General features: G+C 41.2%; 1 protein-coding gene across 1 annotated transcript in view; it reads right to left on the bottom strand.

Annotated features, from left to right (window-relative positions):
* Nucleotides 1-21,338, bottom strand: part of LOC126190908 (synaptic vesicle glycoprotein 2A-like) — a 188,471-nt gene that overhangs the window by 90,483 nt on the left and 76,650 nt on the right. Inside the window, exons 5-6 of the mRNA XM_049931538.1 lie at nucleotides 10,605-10,726; nucleotides 2,163-2,407 (exon numbers count right to left, since the gene is read on the bottom strand). Coding sequence (XP_049787495.1) covers nucleotides 2,163-2,407; nucleotides 10,605-10,726 — 367 coding nt within the window. The remainder of the gene's footprint in view (nucleotides 1-2,162; nucleotides 2,408-10,604; nucleotides 10,727-21,338) is intronic.

The raw sequence follows: 21,338 nt of genomic DNA, 5'->3' as shown, positions 1-21,338 counted from the left end.
AATGTCCTTCAGACTCCAGATCTACTGCCTCATTCCTTGTATACCTTACTAACTTCATCATAACCCACAACCACTTCTGAAGGGGAAGTATACAAACAAATCTGTGACACAGCTGTGGGTACCCACATGGCACCCTTCTTTGCCAACCTGTTTATGGACTGTGTAGAGGAGCCCTTCCTGGACTCCCAAAACATGTAACCCCTGGTCTGGTTCAGGTTCATTAATGATATCTTCATGATCCGGACTAAGGGCCAAAACACTCTATCTTCATTCCTTCACAACATCAACACCTTCTCGCCCATGCACTTCATGTGGTCCTCTTCAACCCAGCATGCCATCTTCCTAGATGTTGACCACCCCCTCTCTGATGGCTCCATCTGCAACTCTGTCCACATTGAACCCACCACCCACCAACAGCACCTGCATTTCGACAGCTTTCATCACTTTCATACCAAAAAATCTCTTCCGTATAGCCTGACCACCAGGGGATGGTGTATCTGCTGTGACAAGACCTCCCTTGCTCAGTATGCTGAGGGTCCCACCAACACCTTCACAGACAGGCACTATTCCTCAAACCTAGACCAAAAACAAATCTCACCTCACACCCCTAATCCTCCCACCACCCCCAAGAACCAGGCACAAAAGAGTTCCTCTTCGTCACCCAATACCACCCCAGACTGGAACAACTGAACCACATCCTTCACTAGGGCTTTGATTACCTATCATCATACCCTGAAATGAAGGACATCCTACCCAAGATCCTTCCCACCCCTCCTAATGTGATGTTCTGTTATCCACCCAACCTTCACAACATCCTAGTCCACCCCTATGCCACTGCCAATCCCAAACCTTTGCCACAAGTATCCTATTCCTGTGGAAGACCCAGTTGCAATCCATCCACCCAGCACTTCCTCTTCCAGTCCTGTCAAAGGTTTATCCTACCCCATCAGGGCCAAGCCACTTGTGAAAGCAGCCATGTCATTTACCAGCTCTGCTGCAATTATTGTATGGTTTTTTTTATTTTATACTGATATGACTACCAACCAGCTGTCCAACAGGATGAATGGGCACTGCCAAACTGCGGCCAAGACCAAAGTCTCACCCTCTGGCACAACATGCACTTGAACAAACCATCTGGATCTTCTCCTTCACCACCAGCTTTTCTGAATTGTACAGATGGCAGTTATTCTTACAACATATTCTCTGCTTCCATAATTATCCTGGCCCCAACCTATGGTAGCATACTATCCCCACACCCTCCACCCAATGCTTTTAGAGCCGGTGACTCCTTCTTCTGGCAAATGGGTTGAAAGAGAAGGAAGAGGGGTGAAGGAAACAGACTGGTGAGGTTTAGCAAATGGGAAGCATTTGGGAAAGAGGTCCAGAGCCCCAGGTTAAGGGTGACTTACCAGATGAAATAAGAAGGAAATACTTTCTGCTTGGTAAATCTCCCCTGACCAGGGTTCTGGGTAACTTTTCCAAACTCACCCCCTTTGCTAAACCTCAGGAGTCCTTTTCCTTCACCCCTCCTCCTTCTCTTTCAGTCCTTCTGCGAGAAGAAGGAGCCACTGGCTCCAAAAGCTTGGAAATTTAAATACCTTTACATGTGTGTTCTCTTGCCACTGCTTGGTAACTAGATTTTTTTATCTGACCAGTTACTGGATTAGTACAAATAAGTTGAAAAACTGAGTTCTTGATTCACTGCATATTTCCATTCTACAGTTTCCCTCAATAAATACATGGGGAATGAATAAATAAGTATGCTATTTTAAGATAAAAACAACATGTAAGGAAACTCTTTATACTCACAGGCATGGGCTGTGACAAATGTTATGCATTTCGTGACATTAAAATTCATTAATTAATTTGATATGTATGTACTGATTTATGTACCAAACATAATTTCAATCAAGAACAAAATAGTAATTAAAAGTGTCTTTTGTGGAGGCACTTAGTCCCTTGTGTTATAAATATTTTATTTAATCAAGGTAGAAAATACTTTATTAGGTTGATCTAGTCTTCTGCTGTCACTTCTCTGTAAATTCATTGATATCATCACTGGTATACATAACTAATAAATATATTTATAAAATTCACTATTCAAATTCTCATGAACTCAGTAGTATTTTCATGAATGAGATGCATGACATATAGATACTAACCGGATATGATTCTGGATTTTTTCTGGTGTTGTATTTGTACATAATTTTGAATGCTTCCAATGCTTCCTCTGTGCGACCTTTTGTCATAAGAAACTTGGGTGTTTCAGGGCACAGATAAATGAGAAGTGCTGCCAGAAAGCTTGCAAAAGAGCCAACAGCCACAAAGACTCTCCAAGAATTATATGTAATGTATCCACCAAAGAATGTCACTGACCATGGGTTTGGAATTATGAGCCATGCAACAACTGTTGGAAAACGGTATTCATAGTATTCAGATATATTTTGGAGTGAAGAGCACATTACACAATAAAGTTTTAAACAATTGCTGTTGATTTCATAACAGAGAGAAATTATAGTAAATGAACACAAAATATATTATACCACTGTAGAACTTAATTTCTGTAATGAAAGAACATACTACACATTTTGAAATACACTGCTGGACACTGGAAATTGCTACACTCTTTCAGTGTATGAGATTTTATCCAACTTGGTAGTAGTTGCACACTTTTTTAGGATACTTAACCTTATCAAAAAGTCTAAATCTTATCATTTATCTTACAAATGAAAATGTACTTCTGTTTAAACTATAAAGCAAGCCTTGTTCAGATTTATAAAGACAGGGTCCCTTTCATGTAGTACATAGGTGGCAAGTTCCATAGTAAAAGTTATAAATTGTGTCTAATGCACAGTTCACTGATTTGCATGTGTTTCCAGATGTATAGTTCCCAGTTTTGCCCATTTGAATAGCGGTGACAATCATGATAGCCCACATAATACACCATGGCACACATTTACACAAAACAGTGATCAGTTGTCATGTGTGGCACAAAAAAATGACGGTTATCATGAGCAGCAGTAATGATGAGTAAGGTTCACTCTGAAGAAAGCACTTATAACAGTGCAAGTAAGCAGTTACTGTATGCCAAACTGTTACCTGTTAGTTACACTAAACAATGCAAAAGAACTCTCTAGTTTCAACGTACTGAAACAGGCAATAGATGTTTCTTGCTGAGACACACAAATGAAATAGCAGCCAACGATACACAGTAGAGTACATCTATATGTAATATCCATATCTGCTGCTGTATGTTAGCAGATGTCATGTTCAAATTTATCTACATCACATTTTTTTATGACAACATTTTTTGTAGTGTCTAATCTGCAATTTGTAGTGCCCATATAAGTAAAATTAAACTACAATACTTGTTTGGGCTCACATTCAGAATGAGTACACTTTTAGTGGCACTGTGCCCCAAACTACTCAAAAAATAGGAATACCTGAAATAAAACTTCTCAGTCTTGTCATAAGTGGGCATGTCTCCAACATGCAAATGAAATGCTCTGGGCCTCTTTTCTTTTTCTCAGTGAATCATTACAGTAAAAGCATGACCAAACTGAATTTCTATAAGATGCGCCAAACACGAATTTAATGAAATTGACCTAGTTTAAAGAAATTTTGCTGTTGCTGATTGTTTTTAGTGCATTAGTATGAGAAAAGAGTTATCTTGATTGGTATAAACATTTGGCTGGCTTTATAGCTTGTTACACAGCACTTTTATTTAGCAACCCTTCAACATGTGGTAATGATGTATCTTGAATGTCACTTTTATCATTTACAATGTGCCATTGATATTCTCTGTGGCACAGACTGTTATGGCAAATGGGTAATCCTAATGAGTGTAGCAGTTTCTATTTCTGGCAGTGTATATGTATCTTCAGATTTTCTAAGTCCTGAAAATAAATTCTGGGTGAGTCACACTCAAAGGTTTCACAAAGCACACATTCTCTGTATATTTTTAAAGAGATGTGTCATTCAAATTAGATGCTTCAGAGATGTTGTGGATAGCACCTATCAACATACACATTCTAAATAAAGTAAATAATTTTAAAATGTTTTAGAAAATTGTGAAAATTGCTTTGTGTTAATTGAGTTTCATTGCTGACACTTCTAGTGCAGTAGCAAGCATACGATACAGAGCATCAAACTTCAGTTAGGTTGTCGAGAAGGTAGTTCAGGCCACCAATGTCCCCAAGAAAAAAAGTTAAAATGAATCATAGGACACTTTTGCAAAAGAGTAATTGTTTGAGTTATTGTATTTATCCATTTTCTTAAAAGCTCTTGAAAAGATAATATAAGTTGGATTTATAAACATTTTGAAAGAAACAGCATCATAAATTATAGACAGTTGGGTTCCAGAAAGGAAAACCAATAGTTTTAGCTGCATGTAAGCTTATAATTATAATCATATTGGAATTAGGGCAAGGCCAAAATCCTCTTGGTATGTTTTGTGACTTATCACAAGCTTTTGACCTCATTGACCATAACATGTTAATAAGGAAACTTGATCACTATGGGATTATTTGGGAAAGCTCTTAGTATAATTGGATCATATCTTAAAAATAGAAAACAAACAGTAGGAATATAATTCAAACAAAATAAATATTTATCAGAATTTCGACAAATATATCATGGCACACCACCGGGTAGTATATTAGGACCCCATTGTTACTGATATATGTAAATGATTTACCTCTTTAACAGTGAAAGCAAACTTATTCTTTTTGCAGATGATATCACAGCATGACCATTTACAGGATACCTTAACAAAAAGCAAAATGATTCTTTGGTTTATCATTCAATGGCTTGGAAACACTGGCTAATTCTCAATAGTGAGGAAACTTAAACAACACTGTTCAAGAATAAAAAAGAAGAGTAGAGGAAGCCTCACAATCACAAGCACTGGGTATAAATGTAGCTCAAAAGACAAAATTCTTAGAGTTACCATAGATAACTGATTACTGAGTAAAAACCACATTACTACTATCACTAGGAAATGAAGTTCAGCCATATTTGTTCTCTTAAACATTAAACCACTAGTAGTGGATGATAGTATGCAAATGGCCTATTTCTCATATTTCAGTGCTCGGTGATACATGCAATAGAATTATGGGGTCAGTAGGGTGATGAAATTAAATCTTCAAACTGCAAAAATAACCATCAGAATAATGGCTAAAGCAAGAATAACAGCCAACTGTAGGTCACTGTTCAAAAAGATTTAAATTGTAAATTTCTACTTCATATATCAGTGTCTGAAAGTATAATATAATTGGATAGATAAAAAAAATCTACTCACCAAGCAGTGGCAGAAGAAAACACACATTAAGAATGTGGAATGGTGCAAGCTTTCAGAGCCCATGGCTCCTCCTTTTGGCAGAAGAGTTTAAGAGAAGGGAATGGGGATGAAGGAAAAAGACTGGCAAAAGGTTTAGGAAATGGGGAGAGTTGTGGAAAAGCTGCCCGAACCCCAGGTGAAGGTAGATTTACTGGATGGAATGAGAAGGAAAGACATTGTTGGTGCCTGCACCAGGCAAGGTTTTAAAATCTGAGAGCTTGAACTGGAAAATAGGACAATAAACAAGGCAGATTATTGAAAAAACATGATAGAAGAGTTAATGAGAGTGGAAATGTATGTTCATTATAGCTGGTAGGCATGTGAATGGAGAAGGGAGTGGGGCAGGAAAAAACAGAGGAGTCAGGAAACAAAAGATATAAAAAGAGTAATAAAAGGGGAGCAAATAAAAGGAACCGTTACCAAAAAGAAATGCTGGACTACAGAGCTGAAAGTAAATTTAGGCCAGGTGGGTGGCAACAAGAGAGCACATGTAGTAGTGCCAGTTCCCACCCGCGGAATTCTTCAAAACTAGTGTCACGAGGAAGAATTCAGATGGCGCTTGTGGTGAAATGGGTACCGAGGTCACAACATTCATGCTGTAGTGTGTGCTCTGCAACAGGATGCTGCATGCTACCAGTATACCGCCTCTGTCTATGTCCATTCGTCTTAACTGATAACACAAAGGTAGTCATATCTATACAGATGGCTGAACAATATTTATGTAACAGCTGGCACATGACACATGTTGTTACACGAGTGACTCTCCCTTTGATATTATATGTTTTGCCAGTTACAGGGCTGGTATAGGTGGTGATAGCACACTGCATCAGATAATTCTTACAGTGGGGACGGTCATCAGGGTAGAAGTCATAGGACTGAGAAATGGGTGCATAAGGAGCATAGTGTATGACCGGGATTCTGCGGGGACAGAGGGCTGACGAGAAGCTATTCTATGTGTGCTGAGAAAAATGTCAGGCAGAATGGACCTCATTTCAGGGCATGATCTCAAGGTGTCACAGTCTTGTCAAAGTAATTGACCAATACATTCATAACCAGGATAGTACCGACAAGACAAGAGTTGTACTCCTGGGTTGGTTTTGGAGGGATCAGCAATACCATGATTGGATGTGATCACCTGGGAGATCTGCTTTTGAATTAAAACCTCAATCCATACCATTTCTTACCTCACCCAGACCACACACTCCCAACGTTTACCTTCTTTCTAAGATCCACAAACCTATTCATCATAGTGTTCCATTGTTGCTGACTTCAAAGCAGCCACTGAAGGTATCTCTGCCTTGGTTGATCAACATCTGCAATCTATAGTATAAAGACTTCCCTCCTACATTAAAGACATCAACTGTTTCCTAGATCATCTGAAATCAGTGCCCATCCCACTCCCACCACATGCCTTGCTTGATGCCTGCTCTCTCTATACCGACATTCTCCATGTGCATGGCCTGTCTGTTGCTGAAAATTACCTCAAGCAGCACCCATCTGATTCCAAACTTATGATGACCTTCCTCACCTCAATCAAATTTATACTTACCAACAACTATTTTACCTTTAAGGGGAAGACACACAAACAGCTCAGGGACACTGCCATGGGAACCAGGATGGCTCCCTCCTATGTCAACCTTTTCATGGGTTATGTAGAGGGGATCTTCCTGGTTCCATAAGCCTCCATTTTGGTTTACATACATTTATGACATATCAGCCATATGAATTCAGGTTAGGCTGACCTTTTAAAATTTTTGTAACCTCTAAACACATTCTCCCAATTAAATTTCACGTGGTCCTGTTGTGAATCCCATGTCACTTTCATTCATGTTGACCTCATCCTCACTAAGGTCAACTGCACACAGCTATTTACATTAAATTTACAAACAAACAACAATACTTATATTTAGACAGTTGCTGTCCTTTCCATGTTAGATGGTTTGACCCATACAGCCTCAGCATTCAAGGCAAGTGTATTTGTTAAGATGCAGACTCTATACAGCAGTACTCCATCATTCTGACTTCAGCCTTCTTCACTACATGTAATTATCCCATAAGCTTAATTCAAAGCAGATTTCACAGGCAATCACATCCAATGCTGGTACTGCTGATCCCTTCAAAAAGCAACTTAGGAGTATACCTCTTGTCACTCAGCACCATCCTGATCTCGAATGTCCCAATCAATTACTTCAATAAGGCTGTGTTGTTGTTGTTGTTGTTGTTGTTGTTATGGTCTTCAGTCTGAAGACTGGTGTGATGCAACTCTCCTTGCTACTCTACCCTGTGCAAGCCTCCTCATCTCCTAAAATTCTATTGTAAGGTCAAAACGATTTATAGGAAGGAGCTAACTGTTGAAAAAAAAGTAATTTCAATGAAAAAACAATATACAACACAGAGAATAAAAGCAAAGCAGTCTCAGATATCGTTAAATAAGAAACTGGGAGAGACAAATAAAAGCATAAGAACATATTGATAAGGGAGAGGGATAACACAATAAGTGATCCACTCCACCTAGCACACTATGCGAATGAGCAATTTTCAAGTATTGCCCAGAGATTTCAACAAAAAATTTCCAAAACCAAATATAACACTGGTAAATAATTATACAATAAGTACTACCAACCACAGAGAATGATGTCAGTAAAATTGTACAAAACATAAAGAAATAAAAAGTCTCTAGTATTAGATGATGTACCAATATGCCCGCTGACATAATGCACGTGAAGTATACAAGCTCCCTCAACGAACATAATAAATGAATTGTTTGCATCAGGGAAATTTTCTGAGTATTTAAAAAAGCCAAGATTGTGTCTCTGCTACAAAAAAAAATGTAGAAGCCATGGAAAACTACCAGCCCATTTTCCTGATGTCATCTTTCTCAAAAATAATAGAATCACATTGTGAAAGACAGATTAATGAAATAATTAAATAAATACAACCTTGTAAGTCAATTAGAGTTTGGGTTCTGAAGCGGTAAAAGTACAGAACTGGCCATAACAGAATTCACCAAATGGTACTTGATGCTCTGGACAATGATGTGTATGATGGGCATATTCTTAGACCTTTCTAAAGCTTTTAACACTACTAAACATAATATTCTACTAAATAAACTAGAATCACTGGTAATCATTTGTGGAGACTTTAATTATCCTACATTTAATTGGGAAAATGAATTGGACATGATAAGACATCCTGTGAAACTTTATTAAATGCCTTCTCTGAAAACTACCTAGAACAAATAATTTGGAACCAAACTCATGATGGATATATATTAGATCTAATGGCAACAAATAGACCTGAACCCTTTGAGGGTGTCCACATGGAAACTGTAACTGGTATCACTGGCCATGACACGGTTGTGACAACAATGATTACCAAAGTTCAAAGGACAACTAAAACAAGAAGAAAGATATATATCTTCAGTAAACTAAATTTAAAAAATCAGTGGTGTTATATCTCAATGAGGAACATGAAATATTCAGCACAGGTCAGGAGCATTCAGAGGAACTCTGGCTGAAGTTTAAAAGAATAGTTGATCATGCACTGGATAGATATGTACCCAGGGAGGTCCAGTGCCATGTGATGCCATCTCCAACCCCTACGGGCATATGAAAGTCATATTTGGGCATTTGGCACCATTACCATAGGACAGTTCATAATGGGAGGAAACCTCCACGATATACAGTCACTATAAAGAAACTTATAAAAAAACAGATTATTGTACAATAAGTGTAAAATAAAGCGTAGGGCTACAGATAGAGAGGTACTGAATGAAACACATTTGGCTGTCAAGAGAGCAATGCATGATGCCTTCAATGACTACTGTAGTAGAATATTGTCAAGTGATCTTTTACAGACCCCAAAGAAATTTGGGATGTGTGTAAAGGCTGTTAGTGGTACTAGAGTTAGGGTCCAATCCCTAGCAAATGAGACAGGAACTGAGAGTGCAAAATGCTTAACTCCATTTTAAAATGTTCCTTTAAAAAGGAAAACCAAGAAGAATTACATCATTTCAACCCTCATACCACTGAAAAGATGAATGAAAGAAGTATTAGTGCCATTGGAGTTGAGAAACAGCTGTAATCATTAAAACTGAACAAAGATCCAGGGCCTGATGGAGTTCCTGTCAGATTCTATATTGAATTTCCATCTGATTTAGCCTCTCTTCTAACTATAATCTACTGTAGATCCCTCAAACAAAAAACTATGTCCAGTTCTCAAAAAAAAAAAAAAGCCAATGGCATTGCCACAGAGGTAACACTGGTTCCCATCAGTTCACCAAAGTTAAGCAATTTCAGGCTTGGCTAGAACTTGGATGGGTCACCATCTGGGTCTGCAGAGTGCTGTTGGCAAGTGGGGTGCACTCAGCCCTTGTGACGCCAATTGAGGGTTACTTGAAAGAGAAGTAGCGCCACTGGTCATGAAAACTGCCAATGGCTGGGAGCACTGACCACATGCCTCTCCATATCTGTATCTGGTGACGCCTATGGACTGTGGATGACACTGCAGCTGGTCAGTACAGTTGGGCCTTCAAGATTTGTTGATTTTTAGTTCTTGGAAAATGCACAGGTCACACCCATCTACAAGAAGGGTAGTAGAAGTGATCCACACAACTACCGTCCAGTATCCTTGACATCAATTTGTTGTAGTATCTTAGAAGACATTCTGAGCTCAACATAATGAGGTATCTTGAAAAGAATGAACTCCTCAATGCCGACCAGCATGGATTTTGAAAACATCGATCATGTGAAACCCAACACACACTTTTCTCACATGACATACTGAAACCTTCGGATCAAGGCTATCAGGCGAAATCTTCTCATGAAATTTCAATCACCAACTTTCTCCTCCAAATGCAAAAAATATTATATTGATGTTGACCTACATAGGGAGAAATGATCATAACAATAAAATAAGGGAAATCAGAGCTCGCATGGAAAGATATAGGTGTTCGTTTATTCTGCGCATTGTTTGAGAGTAGAATAATAGAGAAATGTTGTAAAGGCAGTTCGATGAACCCTCTGCGAGGCACTTAAGAATGACTTGCAGAGTATCAATGTAGATGTAGGTGACTGGTTACATTCTTTATTTTACACAGTATATTTTATAAAAGATCTCACTTCCACTTCTGTATCACCAATTTTTGTCATTACCCATTCAGTTTTTCAAATCATTGGTTTCTTTAGTGTGTGTGTTAATTCCTTCTGATTGCAAAACATACATTTAGTAGATAGCATGGTATTCTTGAAATTGATATATTGGTTACCTGGGATGATGATGTTTGCAACAGCAAACAAAAATCCTGACAGCATCATTATTACAGTCCTATACTTCACACAATGAAATTCTGATATGAAGGTTTTCTGTATTGAACCTGGTCCACATATTCTGTAACATAAACAAAATAATTTGTTAATTTCCTAACTGTATTATGAAAATTACAGAAAATGTCATACTGAACTTTTCCTACACATTGAAACAGTTATCAGAAAGAGGCACTTTAATTGGAAGATCACAGACTTCAGGATGTTGTAATTTTAATAATTTAAAACACTGCTGTAATGAGCCATTATTGAATAAGTGACAGGTACATATGCAATATGAGCAAGCTCCAACTTGAGCTGTATCGCCACACAGGCACAAAATGAATATATGGTAAATGAACTTACCTCTCTTTAAGTGTTTGAGCTTGAATACAGTGAAGTAGAGATATCTAGAAAAATTGACAGAGCAACTGGAATTTAAACAACAATGAAAAAGTTACAAAAAATATAAAGAAATAAATAAACACTGTATGACGTGATACACAGATAAACAAGTCAGCCAGCTGGGGTGGCCAAGCGGTTCTAGGCACTACAGTCTGGAACCGCGCGACCACTACGGTCGCAGGTTCGAATCCTGCCTCAGGCATGGATGTGTGTGATGTCCTTAGGTTAGTTAGGTTTAAGTAGTTCTAAGTTCTAGGGGACTGATGACCCCAGAAGTTAACTCCCATAGTGCTCAGAGCTATTTGAACCATTTTTTAAACAAGTCAAGGGCTTGAGGAAGAAGGAAATGAAAAGTCCATTTTTATCCAAGTGAAGTCCACACCGAAAAAAAATTCCACGTGGGAAAAATATATCTAAAAACAAAGATGATGAGACTTACCAAACAAAAGCGCTGGCAGGTCGATAGACACCCAAACAAACACAAACATACACACAAGATTCAAGCTTTCACAACCAACGGTTGCCTCATCAGGAAAGAGGGAAGGAGAGGGAAAGACGAAAGGATTTGGGTTTTAAGGGAGAGGGTAAGGAGTCATTCCAATCCCGGGAGCGGAAAGACTTACCTTAGGAGGAAAAAAGGACAGGTATACACTCGCACACAAGCACATATCCATCCGCACATACACAGACACAAGCAGACATTTGTAAAGGCAAAGAGTTTGGGCAGAGATGTCAGTCGAGGCGGAAGCACAGAGGCAAAGATGATGTTGAAAGACAGGTGAGGTATGAGCGGCGGCAAATTGAAATTAGAAATTAGAGATTGAGGCCTGGCGGATAGCGAGAAGAGAGGATATGCTTAAGGGCAAGTTCCCATCTTCGGAGTTCTGACAGGTTGGTGTTAGTGGGAAGTGTCCAGATAACCCGGACGGTGTAACACTGTGCCAAGATGTGATGGCATTGCACCAAGGCATGTTTAGCCACAGGGTGATCCTCATTACCAACAAACACTGTCTGCCTGTGTCCATTCATGCGAATGGACAGTTTGTTGCTGGTCTTCCCACATAGAAGGCTTCACAGTGTAGGCAGGTCAGTTGGTAAATCACGTGGGTGCTTTCACACGTGGCTCTGCCTTTGATCATGTACACCTTCCGGGTTACAGGACTGGAGTAGGTGGTGGTGGGAGGGTGCATGGGACAGGTTTTACACCGGGGGCGGTTACAAGGGTAGGAGCCAGAGGGTAGGGAAGGTGGTTTGGGGATTTCATAGGGATGAACTAAGAGGTTACGAAGGTTAGGTGGATGGCGAAAAGACACTCTAGGTGGAGTGGGGAGGATTTCATGAAGGATGGAACTCATTTCAGGGCAGGATTTGAGGAAGTTGTATCCCTGCTGGAGAGCCACATTCAGAATCTGATCCAGTCCTGGAAAGTATCCTGTCACAACTCCTTTGGTTCCATCAGATTCACCTGGTCCTACTCTAAATCCCATGCCACTTTCCTTGACATTGACCTCCACCTGTCCAATGGCCAGCTTCACACGTCCGTCCACATCAAACCCACCAACAAGCAACGGTCCCTTCCCTACAGCCTAGGTCTTCGTGGCAAATGAATCTGCTCCAGTCCGGAATCCTTGAACCATTACACCAACAACCTGAAAACAGCTTTCGCATCCCGTAACTACCCTCCCAACCTGGTACAGAAGCAAATAACCAGAGCCACTTCCTCATCTCCTCAAACCCGGAACCTTCCGCAGAAGAACCCCAAAAGTGCCCCACTTGTGACAGGTAACCAAGAAGGCTTCCTCTAAGCGACCCATGAAAAGGTTGGTGTACGAGGGGGCCATCCTGGTACCCATGGCTGTTCTCTTTAATTGTTGGTATGTCTGGCCTTCGAAAGTGAAGAAGTTGTGGGTCAGGATGAAGCAGGCTAAGGTAATGAGGAAAGAGGTTTTAGGTAGGGTGGCAGGTGATCGGTGTGAAAGGAAGTGCTCCATCGCAGCGAGGCCCTGGACATGTGGAATATTTGTGTATAAGGAAGTGGCATCAATGGTTAAAAGGATGGTTTCCGAGGGTAACAGACTGGGTAGGGATTCCAGGCGTTCGAGAAAGTGGTTGGTGTCTTTGATGAAGGATGGGAGACTGCATGTAATGGGTTGAAGGTGTTGATCTACATAGGCAGAGATGCGTTCTGTGGGGGCCTGGTAACCAGCTACAATGGGACGGCCGGGATGATTGGGTTTGTGAATTTTAGGAAGAAGGTAGAAGGTAGGGGTGCGGGGTGTTGGTGGGGTCAGGAGGTTGATGGAGTCAGGTGAAAGGTTTTGTAGGGGGCCTAAGGTTCTGAGGATTCCTTGAAGCTCTGCCTGGACATCAGGAATGGGATTACCTTGGCAAACTTTGTAAGTAGTGTTGTCTGAAAGCTGACGCAGTCCCTCAGCCACATACTCCCGACGATCAAGTACCACAGTCGTGGAACCCTTGTCCGCCGGAAGAATGATGATGGATTGGTCAGCCTTCAGATCACGGATAGCCTGGGCTTCAGCAGTGGTGATGTTGGGAGTAGGATTAAGGTTTTTTAAGAAGGATTGAGAGGCAAGGCTGGAAGTCAGAAATTCCTGGAAGGTTGGGAGAGGGTGATTTTGAGGAAGGGGAGGTGGGTCCCGCTGTGACGGAGGACGGAACTGTTCCAGGCAGGGTTCAATTTGGATAGTGTCTTGGGGAGTTGGATCATTAGGAGTAGGATTAGGATCATTTTTCTTCGTGGCAAAGTGATATTTCCAGCAGAGAGTATGGGCGTAGGACAGTAAATATTTGACGAGGGCTGTTTGGTTAAATCTGGGAGTGGGGCTGAAGGTGAGGCCTTTGGATAGGACAGAGGTTTAGGATTGGGAGAAAGGTTTGGAGGAAAGGTTAACTACTGAATTGAGGTGTTGTGGTTCCAGATTGTGTTGATTGGAATTTTGAGGTTTTGGAAGGAGTGGAGCTGGAAGTGGGAGATTGAGTAGATGGGAGAGACTGGGTTTGTGTGCAATGAGAGGAGATTGAGGTTTGCTGGAAAGGTTGTGAAGGGTGAGTGAGTTGCCTTTCCGGAGGTGGGAAACCAGGAGATTGGATAGTTTTTTAAGGTGGAGGGTGGCATGCTGTTCTAATTTGCGGTTGGCCTGTAGGAGGATGCTCTGAACAGCTGGTGTGGATGTGGGAGAGGAAAGATTGAGGACTTTTGTTAAGGATAGGAGTTGACGGGTGTGTTGATTGGCTGAGTGGATGTGTAGGTGAAGGATTAGGTGGGTGAGGGCAATGGATTGTTCAGTTTGGAACTGGTATAGGGACTGATGGAAAGAAGGGTTGCAGCCAGAGATGGGAACTTTAAGTGTGAGGCCTTTGGGGGTAATGCCAAATGTCAGACAAGCCTGAGAAAATAAAATATGCGAGCGTAATCTGGCTAGGGTGAAGGCATGTTTGCAGAGGGAATGTAAATAAAACTTAATGGGGTCGTTGTGGGGGTGTTGTGAGGGTGACATGGTATTAGAAGGTGGAAAGTGTAACATGAGGTTGAAATGAAAATGAAATTAACTGGAGAAAGTAACTGGAGATCTGTTGTGAAAAAAGGCGAAAAAGTGTTGGTTAAAGCTGGGCTATGTTGATCCTGTGGTGAACTTGGGTTGGTAGACATCGATGTGCACAAAGGTTAGGTGGTTGTGTTGCCACCAAAACACGTTAAAGGATGGAGAAATTCGGGAAAATTTCGAAAAAACTGCGTGTAAATGTATTAAAAGGAGTGGTTTTGTGGTGGCAGTTATGAAAATGTCTGCTTGTGTCTGTGTATATGCAGATGGATATGTGCGTGTGTGCGAGTGTATACCTGTCCTTCTTTCCCCCTAAGGTAAGTCTTTCCACTCCCGGGATTGGAATGACTCCTTACCCTCTCCCTTAAAACCCACATCCTTTCGTCTTTCCCTCTCCTTCCCTCTTTTCTGACAAAGCAACCGTTTGTTGCGAAAGCTCGAATTTTGTGTGTATGTTTGTGTTTGTTTGTGTGTCTATCGACCTGCCAGCACTTTTGTTTGGTAAGTCTCATCATCTTTGTTTTTAGATATATTTTTCCCACGTGGAATGTTTCCCTCTATTATATTCATATCATTGATTTACTAATGTGTTTAACAAATTAAGTCAAACAGTAATTGATGGACAAGAAAGATCTTGATCATCTCTGTCATTCATACAGATGATGCTGTAGTTGGATCTGAGTGCAGAGAAGTTCATTGATTTGTCACAGAATGATCTGACGAAGGAAAGACTAGGAGCAATTTCAATTATTATCTTGGTTTGCTAATAAAATGATTTGGAGACATTTACATCTTAAATAGTTCTATATGTGCATGGGCTATACTTTAGTGGTACAATATGGAAAATTTGAAGACAGTGGAAATACTACTCCTGCACAGTCAAGTGTGCTTCCAGCTGAATATCAGTTCAAAACTTATGAATGTTCCGTATCATCAGCTGTTAGAAACTTTCTCTACCATTAACCACCACAAAACATCAGAAAAGACAATTGAGTGACATGAAGAGGATCTTAAGGTATGTGAAATAATTATATTTTATGGTTTAACTCATCCCAGACAAGGGGATATTTGTTTACTTGTTTCACCTGGCTCAGACCATGCAGACAATGTTCTTTCTTGAAGACAAACTACAAATTTTGTTCTTACACTCAGTGAAGTCATTCTCAGAGACAGAAGGCAGTACTCTTCTGAATACTGGAAATAGAATATGTCACTTCCTTAACAAATTGTGAAAGAAATCATATGGATCAAGGTAATCTTTCAGGACCTCATGAAAAGAAATAATCGAGGAGTAAAGACAAGAAATCACCAAACAGTAAAGGCACTGAGTCATCAATAGGCACATATACAAGACTGAAAACTTCACTAGCTTTTGGACAAATCTTTGTTTTTTAGCTGGAACCCCCCCCCCCCCCTTCTCCTCCCCCCCCCCCCCCCCCCCCCCCCTCCCACACACACAGTGCCATCTGAAACACACTCAAGGTGTTGTGACTGAAGTTCTGCAGGTAGACTGGAGTTTGAGGTGGAGTGGGTGAGGGGAGAAAGGAAGTGGACAGTGGGAGAGAGGGTTGGGGAAGTGTAGCTGGTAGCTCGGAGGAACACAGCGGGCATATGTGACAGGAATGCAGGAGGGAGGGGTAGCAGATATATAGCATAGGAATACAGGAGGGAGAGGCAACTGATGTATGCGATATGAATCCAAGACACAGGCACTGGTGGCAGTAAGTTTGTACAGTCTAATATAAAACTGGAGAGTGGGCTATGTGGAGGTGACAGCATGTGGAATGGGGAACCATGGGAAAGAAGGTGTGGGTGCAGGGAGAGTGAGGTTGGATTCTGGGAAAGGGTGAAGGTGTGTGTGAGGCAGGGTGTTAGCAGAGATTGAGGGCAAGAGGATTATGACAACAAAGGAAGCATTACAGGGGTAACTCCCATCTACATAGTTCAGAAAAGTTGGTGCTGGGGGAAAGATCCAGACGACACAGGCTATGAAGAAACCATTGAAATCAAGCATGTTGTGCTCAGCAGCATGTTCTGTGATCAACTCCACTCTTAGCCATAGTTGGGCAGTGGCTTATCATTTGAATGTATAGTTGGTTGGTGGTTATGCCCATGTAAAATGCTGCTCAGCAATTGTAGCAGAGCTGGTACATGACATGGCTGCTTTCACATGTGGTCCTGCCTCTGATGGTATACAATAAGTTTGTGACAGGACTGGGGTGCTACATGCTGGATGGGTGAACTGGTAGGATCTTGCAGCTGGACCTTCCACACAGCTATGACACATGTGGCAAGGGTACTCGGAGTGACTGTGGCGTATGGATGTACAAGAATACTGCATAGGTTGGATGGGTAGTGGAATCCCACTTTAGAAGAGATGGGAAAGCTTGTGGGTAGACAGTTCCTCATTTCTGGACACAATGATAGGTAGTCAAAGCCCTGGTTGACAATATGATTCAGTTATTCCAATTGAGGATGATAATGAGTGATGGGAGCTTGGTCCTTTATGGCTGGTTCTTCTGGTTGGTAGGAAAATTAGCAATGTATGAGGATGTGACATGGGAATTCTGTCTCCAGACCAGGTTTGGGAGATAGTACCTGTCTAAGAATGCCTTAATGGAATCACCAGCACACTGGGCAAGGGAATTCTCATCAATGCAGATGTGTCAACCATGGATAACCAGATCACATGAGAATGATTTTTTAGTGTCAAACAGATGACAGCTGTCAAAATACAGCCACTGTTGATTGTTAGTGAGACTGATGTGGACAGATGTTTGGACAGCCACCAGACAGGTGGATGTCAATGTTCATAAAGGTGGCACAGTGAGCTGAGGAGAACCAGCAGAGGCAAATGGGAGAGGTGTTGAGGATATGAAAAAATGTGGGTAGGGGTCTTGGGCCCTGGGTACAGTTGATGAAGATATCATCAATGAACCTGCATCAGACAGTAGGTTTGAGAGTTTGAGAATCTTGGAAACTTTCCTCTAGATGGTTGATAAATAGGTTGATATAGGAGGGTGCTATGCAGATGTCCATGGCCCTGCCACGGTGAGGTAGTTGGTTTGGAGTCTGAAAGACATTAGGAGAGGTAGTGTTCAATAGCAGCAAGGTCCTGGGCATTGGGAATGTTTGTGTATAGGGAGGCAGTATCAGCAGTGATGAGCTGAGATCCAAGTGGTAATGGGATGGGGACAGCTGAGAGTTGGCAAAGTAAGTGGTTTGTGCCTTTGGTATGAGAGGATAGGCTACAGGCAATTGGTTTGAGGTGCTGATTGATAATAGCAGACATCATTTCGGAGGGAGCACAGTAACCAGAATGAGTGGGCTATCCAGGACTGTTGAACTTATTAATTTTGAGAAGCACGTGGGGTGAGAAGGGAGAAGGACTTGGAGGAGGAAAGATTCTGGGATGGGAGATTCACTTCTGGTACGGGATCATTATTGAAGGGACTGCAGATGGAGGATTCAGACAGTTGGGAGAGCTTTCTGCCAGGTAATCATCTGTGATTCATCACAATGGCCAGCCTCCCTCCAGCTGCCTGTCTCCTTTCTCCTCTCACCTATTCCACCCAACACAACCCTTGCCGCATTCTAGCTCCAGAACTACCACAGATCATTTACTTTAATCCCAAACTTTCCATACCATATTACAATCTCGCAAGAGTTGCATATGGATTACAAAAGAGAAATCCAATTGATCAAAAATGCAAATATCATAACTAAACAAAACACATGGATGTGAAATATTATTTTATATGAGAAAAATACAGCTTTCACATTACAGGTCTTCATAATCAGCAAGTACATATTCTTACCACGTCACCTACTAGAAGAAACTTTGGGAAATAAAGATTATTACTATCTGTTGTTCATAGAGGAGACGTTGAGACAGAAAGCAGCAAAAGTCTGACATTCATTAAATGATATGTAAGTGTTACAATAACCAGTTAAAAAGTAAAAAAATGAAAAATGCAGTACTCAATAATGACAATATTATGAAAAGGATAGATTGCTACTCACCATACAGTGGAGATGTTGAATTATAGGATATTGGTTCCACCTTTTTGCAAACATACTGCTTTTTCTTTTTAAGCAAATATGTTTCAACACCTTTGTGCGATCATCAGTGGGCTTTTGTTTATTGAAAACGTGATTTTTTATAGTCCTCACCACATTTTGTGAAGTAAAAAGGCGTTTATAAAGAAATAAATTACACAAAGTACATTAATATGTGTGTGCGATGGCCTTGAAATCCAAAAGAAGAACGATCAGTGACAAAAAAACATGACAAGCTATCAGTGCAGGACACCATGCAGTTGGTCCTGCAAAACACATAAAGTAAAACCACGTTTTCAATAAACAAAACCCACAGATGATGGCACAGAGCTGCTGAAACATGTTTGTATAAAAAGAAAAAGCAATGTGTTTGCAAAAAGGCATAACCGGTATCCTATAATTTAATTGCAAATGTGGAAAGAAAGGACAAGAGCTGCAGATTCAAAAGATGAATATATGGAGATGTTGAGTTGTTACTGGGCACAAGAAGAAGACTGCTGAACAAGTAAGCCCTCAGCCAAAAGGGCTTCTTCTGAAGTAAAGAGAGTGTGGATGTGTTGGTGGAATAGAGGGCTGTGAAGTGCTGGACTGGGAACAAGGAAGGGGGCAGGCAGGTGGAAACAGTGACTAACGAAAGTTGAGGCCAGGGGGTTATGGGAACATATTATATATTGCAGGGAGAATTCCCACCTGCACAGTTCAGAAAAGCTGGTGGTGGTGGTGGTAGCAAGGATCCAGAAGAAACAGGCTGTGAAGCTGTCATTGAAGTAAAGAACACTGAGTTGGACAGTGTGCTCAGCAGCTGGGTGATCCAGCTATTTCTTGGCCACAGTTTGTTGGTGGTCAATTGCGCGAACAGACAGCTTGTCGGTTGTCGAGCCCGTGCAGAATGCAACAGAGTGGTTGCAGCTCAGGTAAACCTATCTTTGATGGAGTAGGTGATGCTTGTGACCAGACTGTGAGTTGGTAGGAAGATGTATGGCGCAGGTTTTGAATCTGGGACTATTGTGCAGATATGAGCTGTGATGCAAGGGGTTGGGAGCAGGGATGGAGTAGGGATGGACAAAGATGTTGTGTATGTTTGGTAGGTGGTGGAATATCACTGTGGGTGGGGAGGGAAGGATGGTGGCAGGATGAGCTCTCACCATGCCCTCTCTTCATCTGACTCCTGTATGCTCCCACAACCAGAACTTTACCATCTCCCACTGCTACCCTGCTACCCATCCCCATCCCTAGCCCAGCCTCTTCCTTACCCCCACCACCCAGACTGCTTCTCCCAGGCTGGCCTCGGCAGCCGGAGGCAGTGGTCATGTGTGTGAGAGCTGTCTCTGCATGAATGTGTGTTGTGTACTGTAGAAGAAGGCCTTTCGGCCAAAAGCTTACTTGTTCAGCAGTGTTTTGGTTGTGCCTGTCTACAACTCAAAATCCCCACTATATGGTGAGTGGAAATGTATCCTATTCATAATATATTCAATTAGAAAATTTTATATTTGTGGGAATAATCAATACAGTAATTCTCTGTAGTATGTGTTGCCATTGGTACAAGCTAATCTATGATGTTATTCTCCATGTCTAACTATCATATGTTGTTTATGAAACATTTATTTCATGTGGTGAGCAATAAAAAGTTATTCTGTATACTTAAGTGCTGTGTACTTCAAAATGTGATGTACAGATCTTACCTACATATTTATTTCTTCTGTTTTCCTAGTGTTCATACACTACAGTTTGAGTTTCCAACCAATATGTACTGAGTGGTTAAAGGGCTCTAGGTTCATGATCCACACTTAATTAGAATAAACAACCTTGTGTCGTACAGTACTCAGACACATTTATGGTAACTATCTAAGATAAGAGGCCTTTGGAGGAAATAGTAGCAGCTGTATAAATATCAAGAGCTCAGATGGAAATTCACTACTGAGCAAAGAAGGGAAAGCTGAAAGGTTGAAGGAACATACAAAGCAAATGAACCTGAAGGCAATATTACAGAAAGAGAAGGGGAAATACGGAAAATGAGGTATGGTACTGCAAGAAAAATTTCACAGAGCGCTGAAAGACCTAAGCTTAAACAAGGCATCTGCATATAATTGTGGCTGGCCGGTGTGGCCGTGCGGTTCTAGGCGCTTCTGTCTGGAACCGCGTGACCACTACGGTCGCAGATTCAAATCCTGCCTCGGGCATGGATGTGTGTGATGTCCTTAGGTTAGTTAGGTTTAAGTAGTTCTAAGTTCTAGGGGACTGATGACCTCAGATGTTAAGTCCCATAGTGCTCAGAGCCATACCCATATAATTGCGTAGGCTTTCACAGCCAGAGTCAGTCAACATTAAAGTTTTCTGGGTATGGTACTACTTCATAATGTATGAAACTACTGCTGCTGGAGAAAAACCAACCTTTCGACCACAGTTGCAGCAGCCTTCTTCTGGGTCTACTGGTCAGTAGTTTTATACATTATGATGCAGTACCATACCCAGAAAACTTTTATGTCGAAAGCATCTGCAGTAGACAATACCCTCTCAGAACTGCTGATATTCTTGGAGAGCCAGCCATAACAGAACTATTCCATCTGGTGCATGAGATATGTGAGACAATGGAAATACCCTCAAACTTCAGGAAGAATGTAATAATTCCAATTCCAAAGAAATCAGATGCTGGCAGGTGTGAATATTACT

Source organism: Schistocerca cancellata, chromosome 6 (genome assembly GCF_023864275.1).
Source record: "Schistocerca cancellata isolate TAMUIC-IGC-003103 chromosome 6, iqSchCanc2.1, whole genome shotgun sequence".
Classification (NCBI taxonomy): domain Eukaryota; kingdom Metazoa; phylum Arthropoda; class Insecta; order Orthoptera; family Acrididae; genus Schistocerca; species Schistocerca cancellata.
The sequence above is the reverse complement of the archived record's forward strand: the minus strand, read 5'-3'. Positions and strand labels throughout refer to the sequence as shown.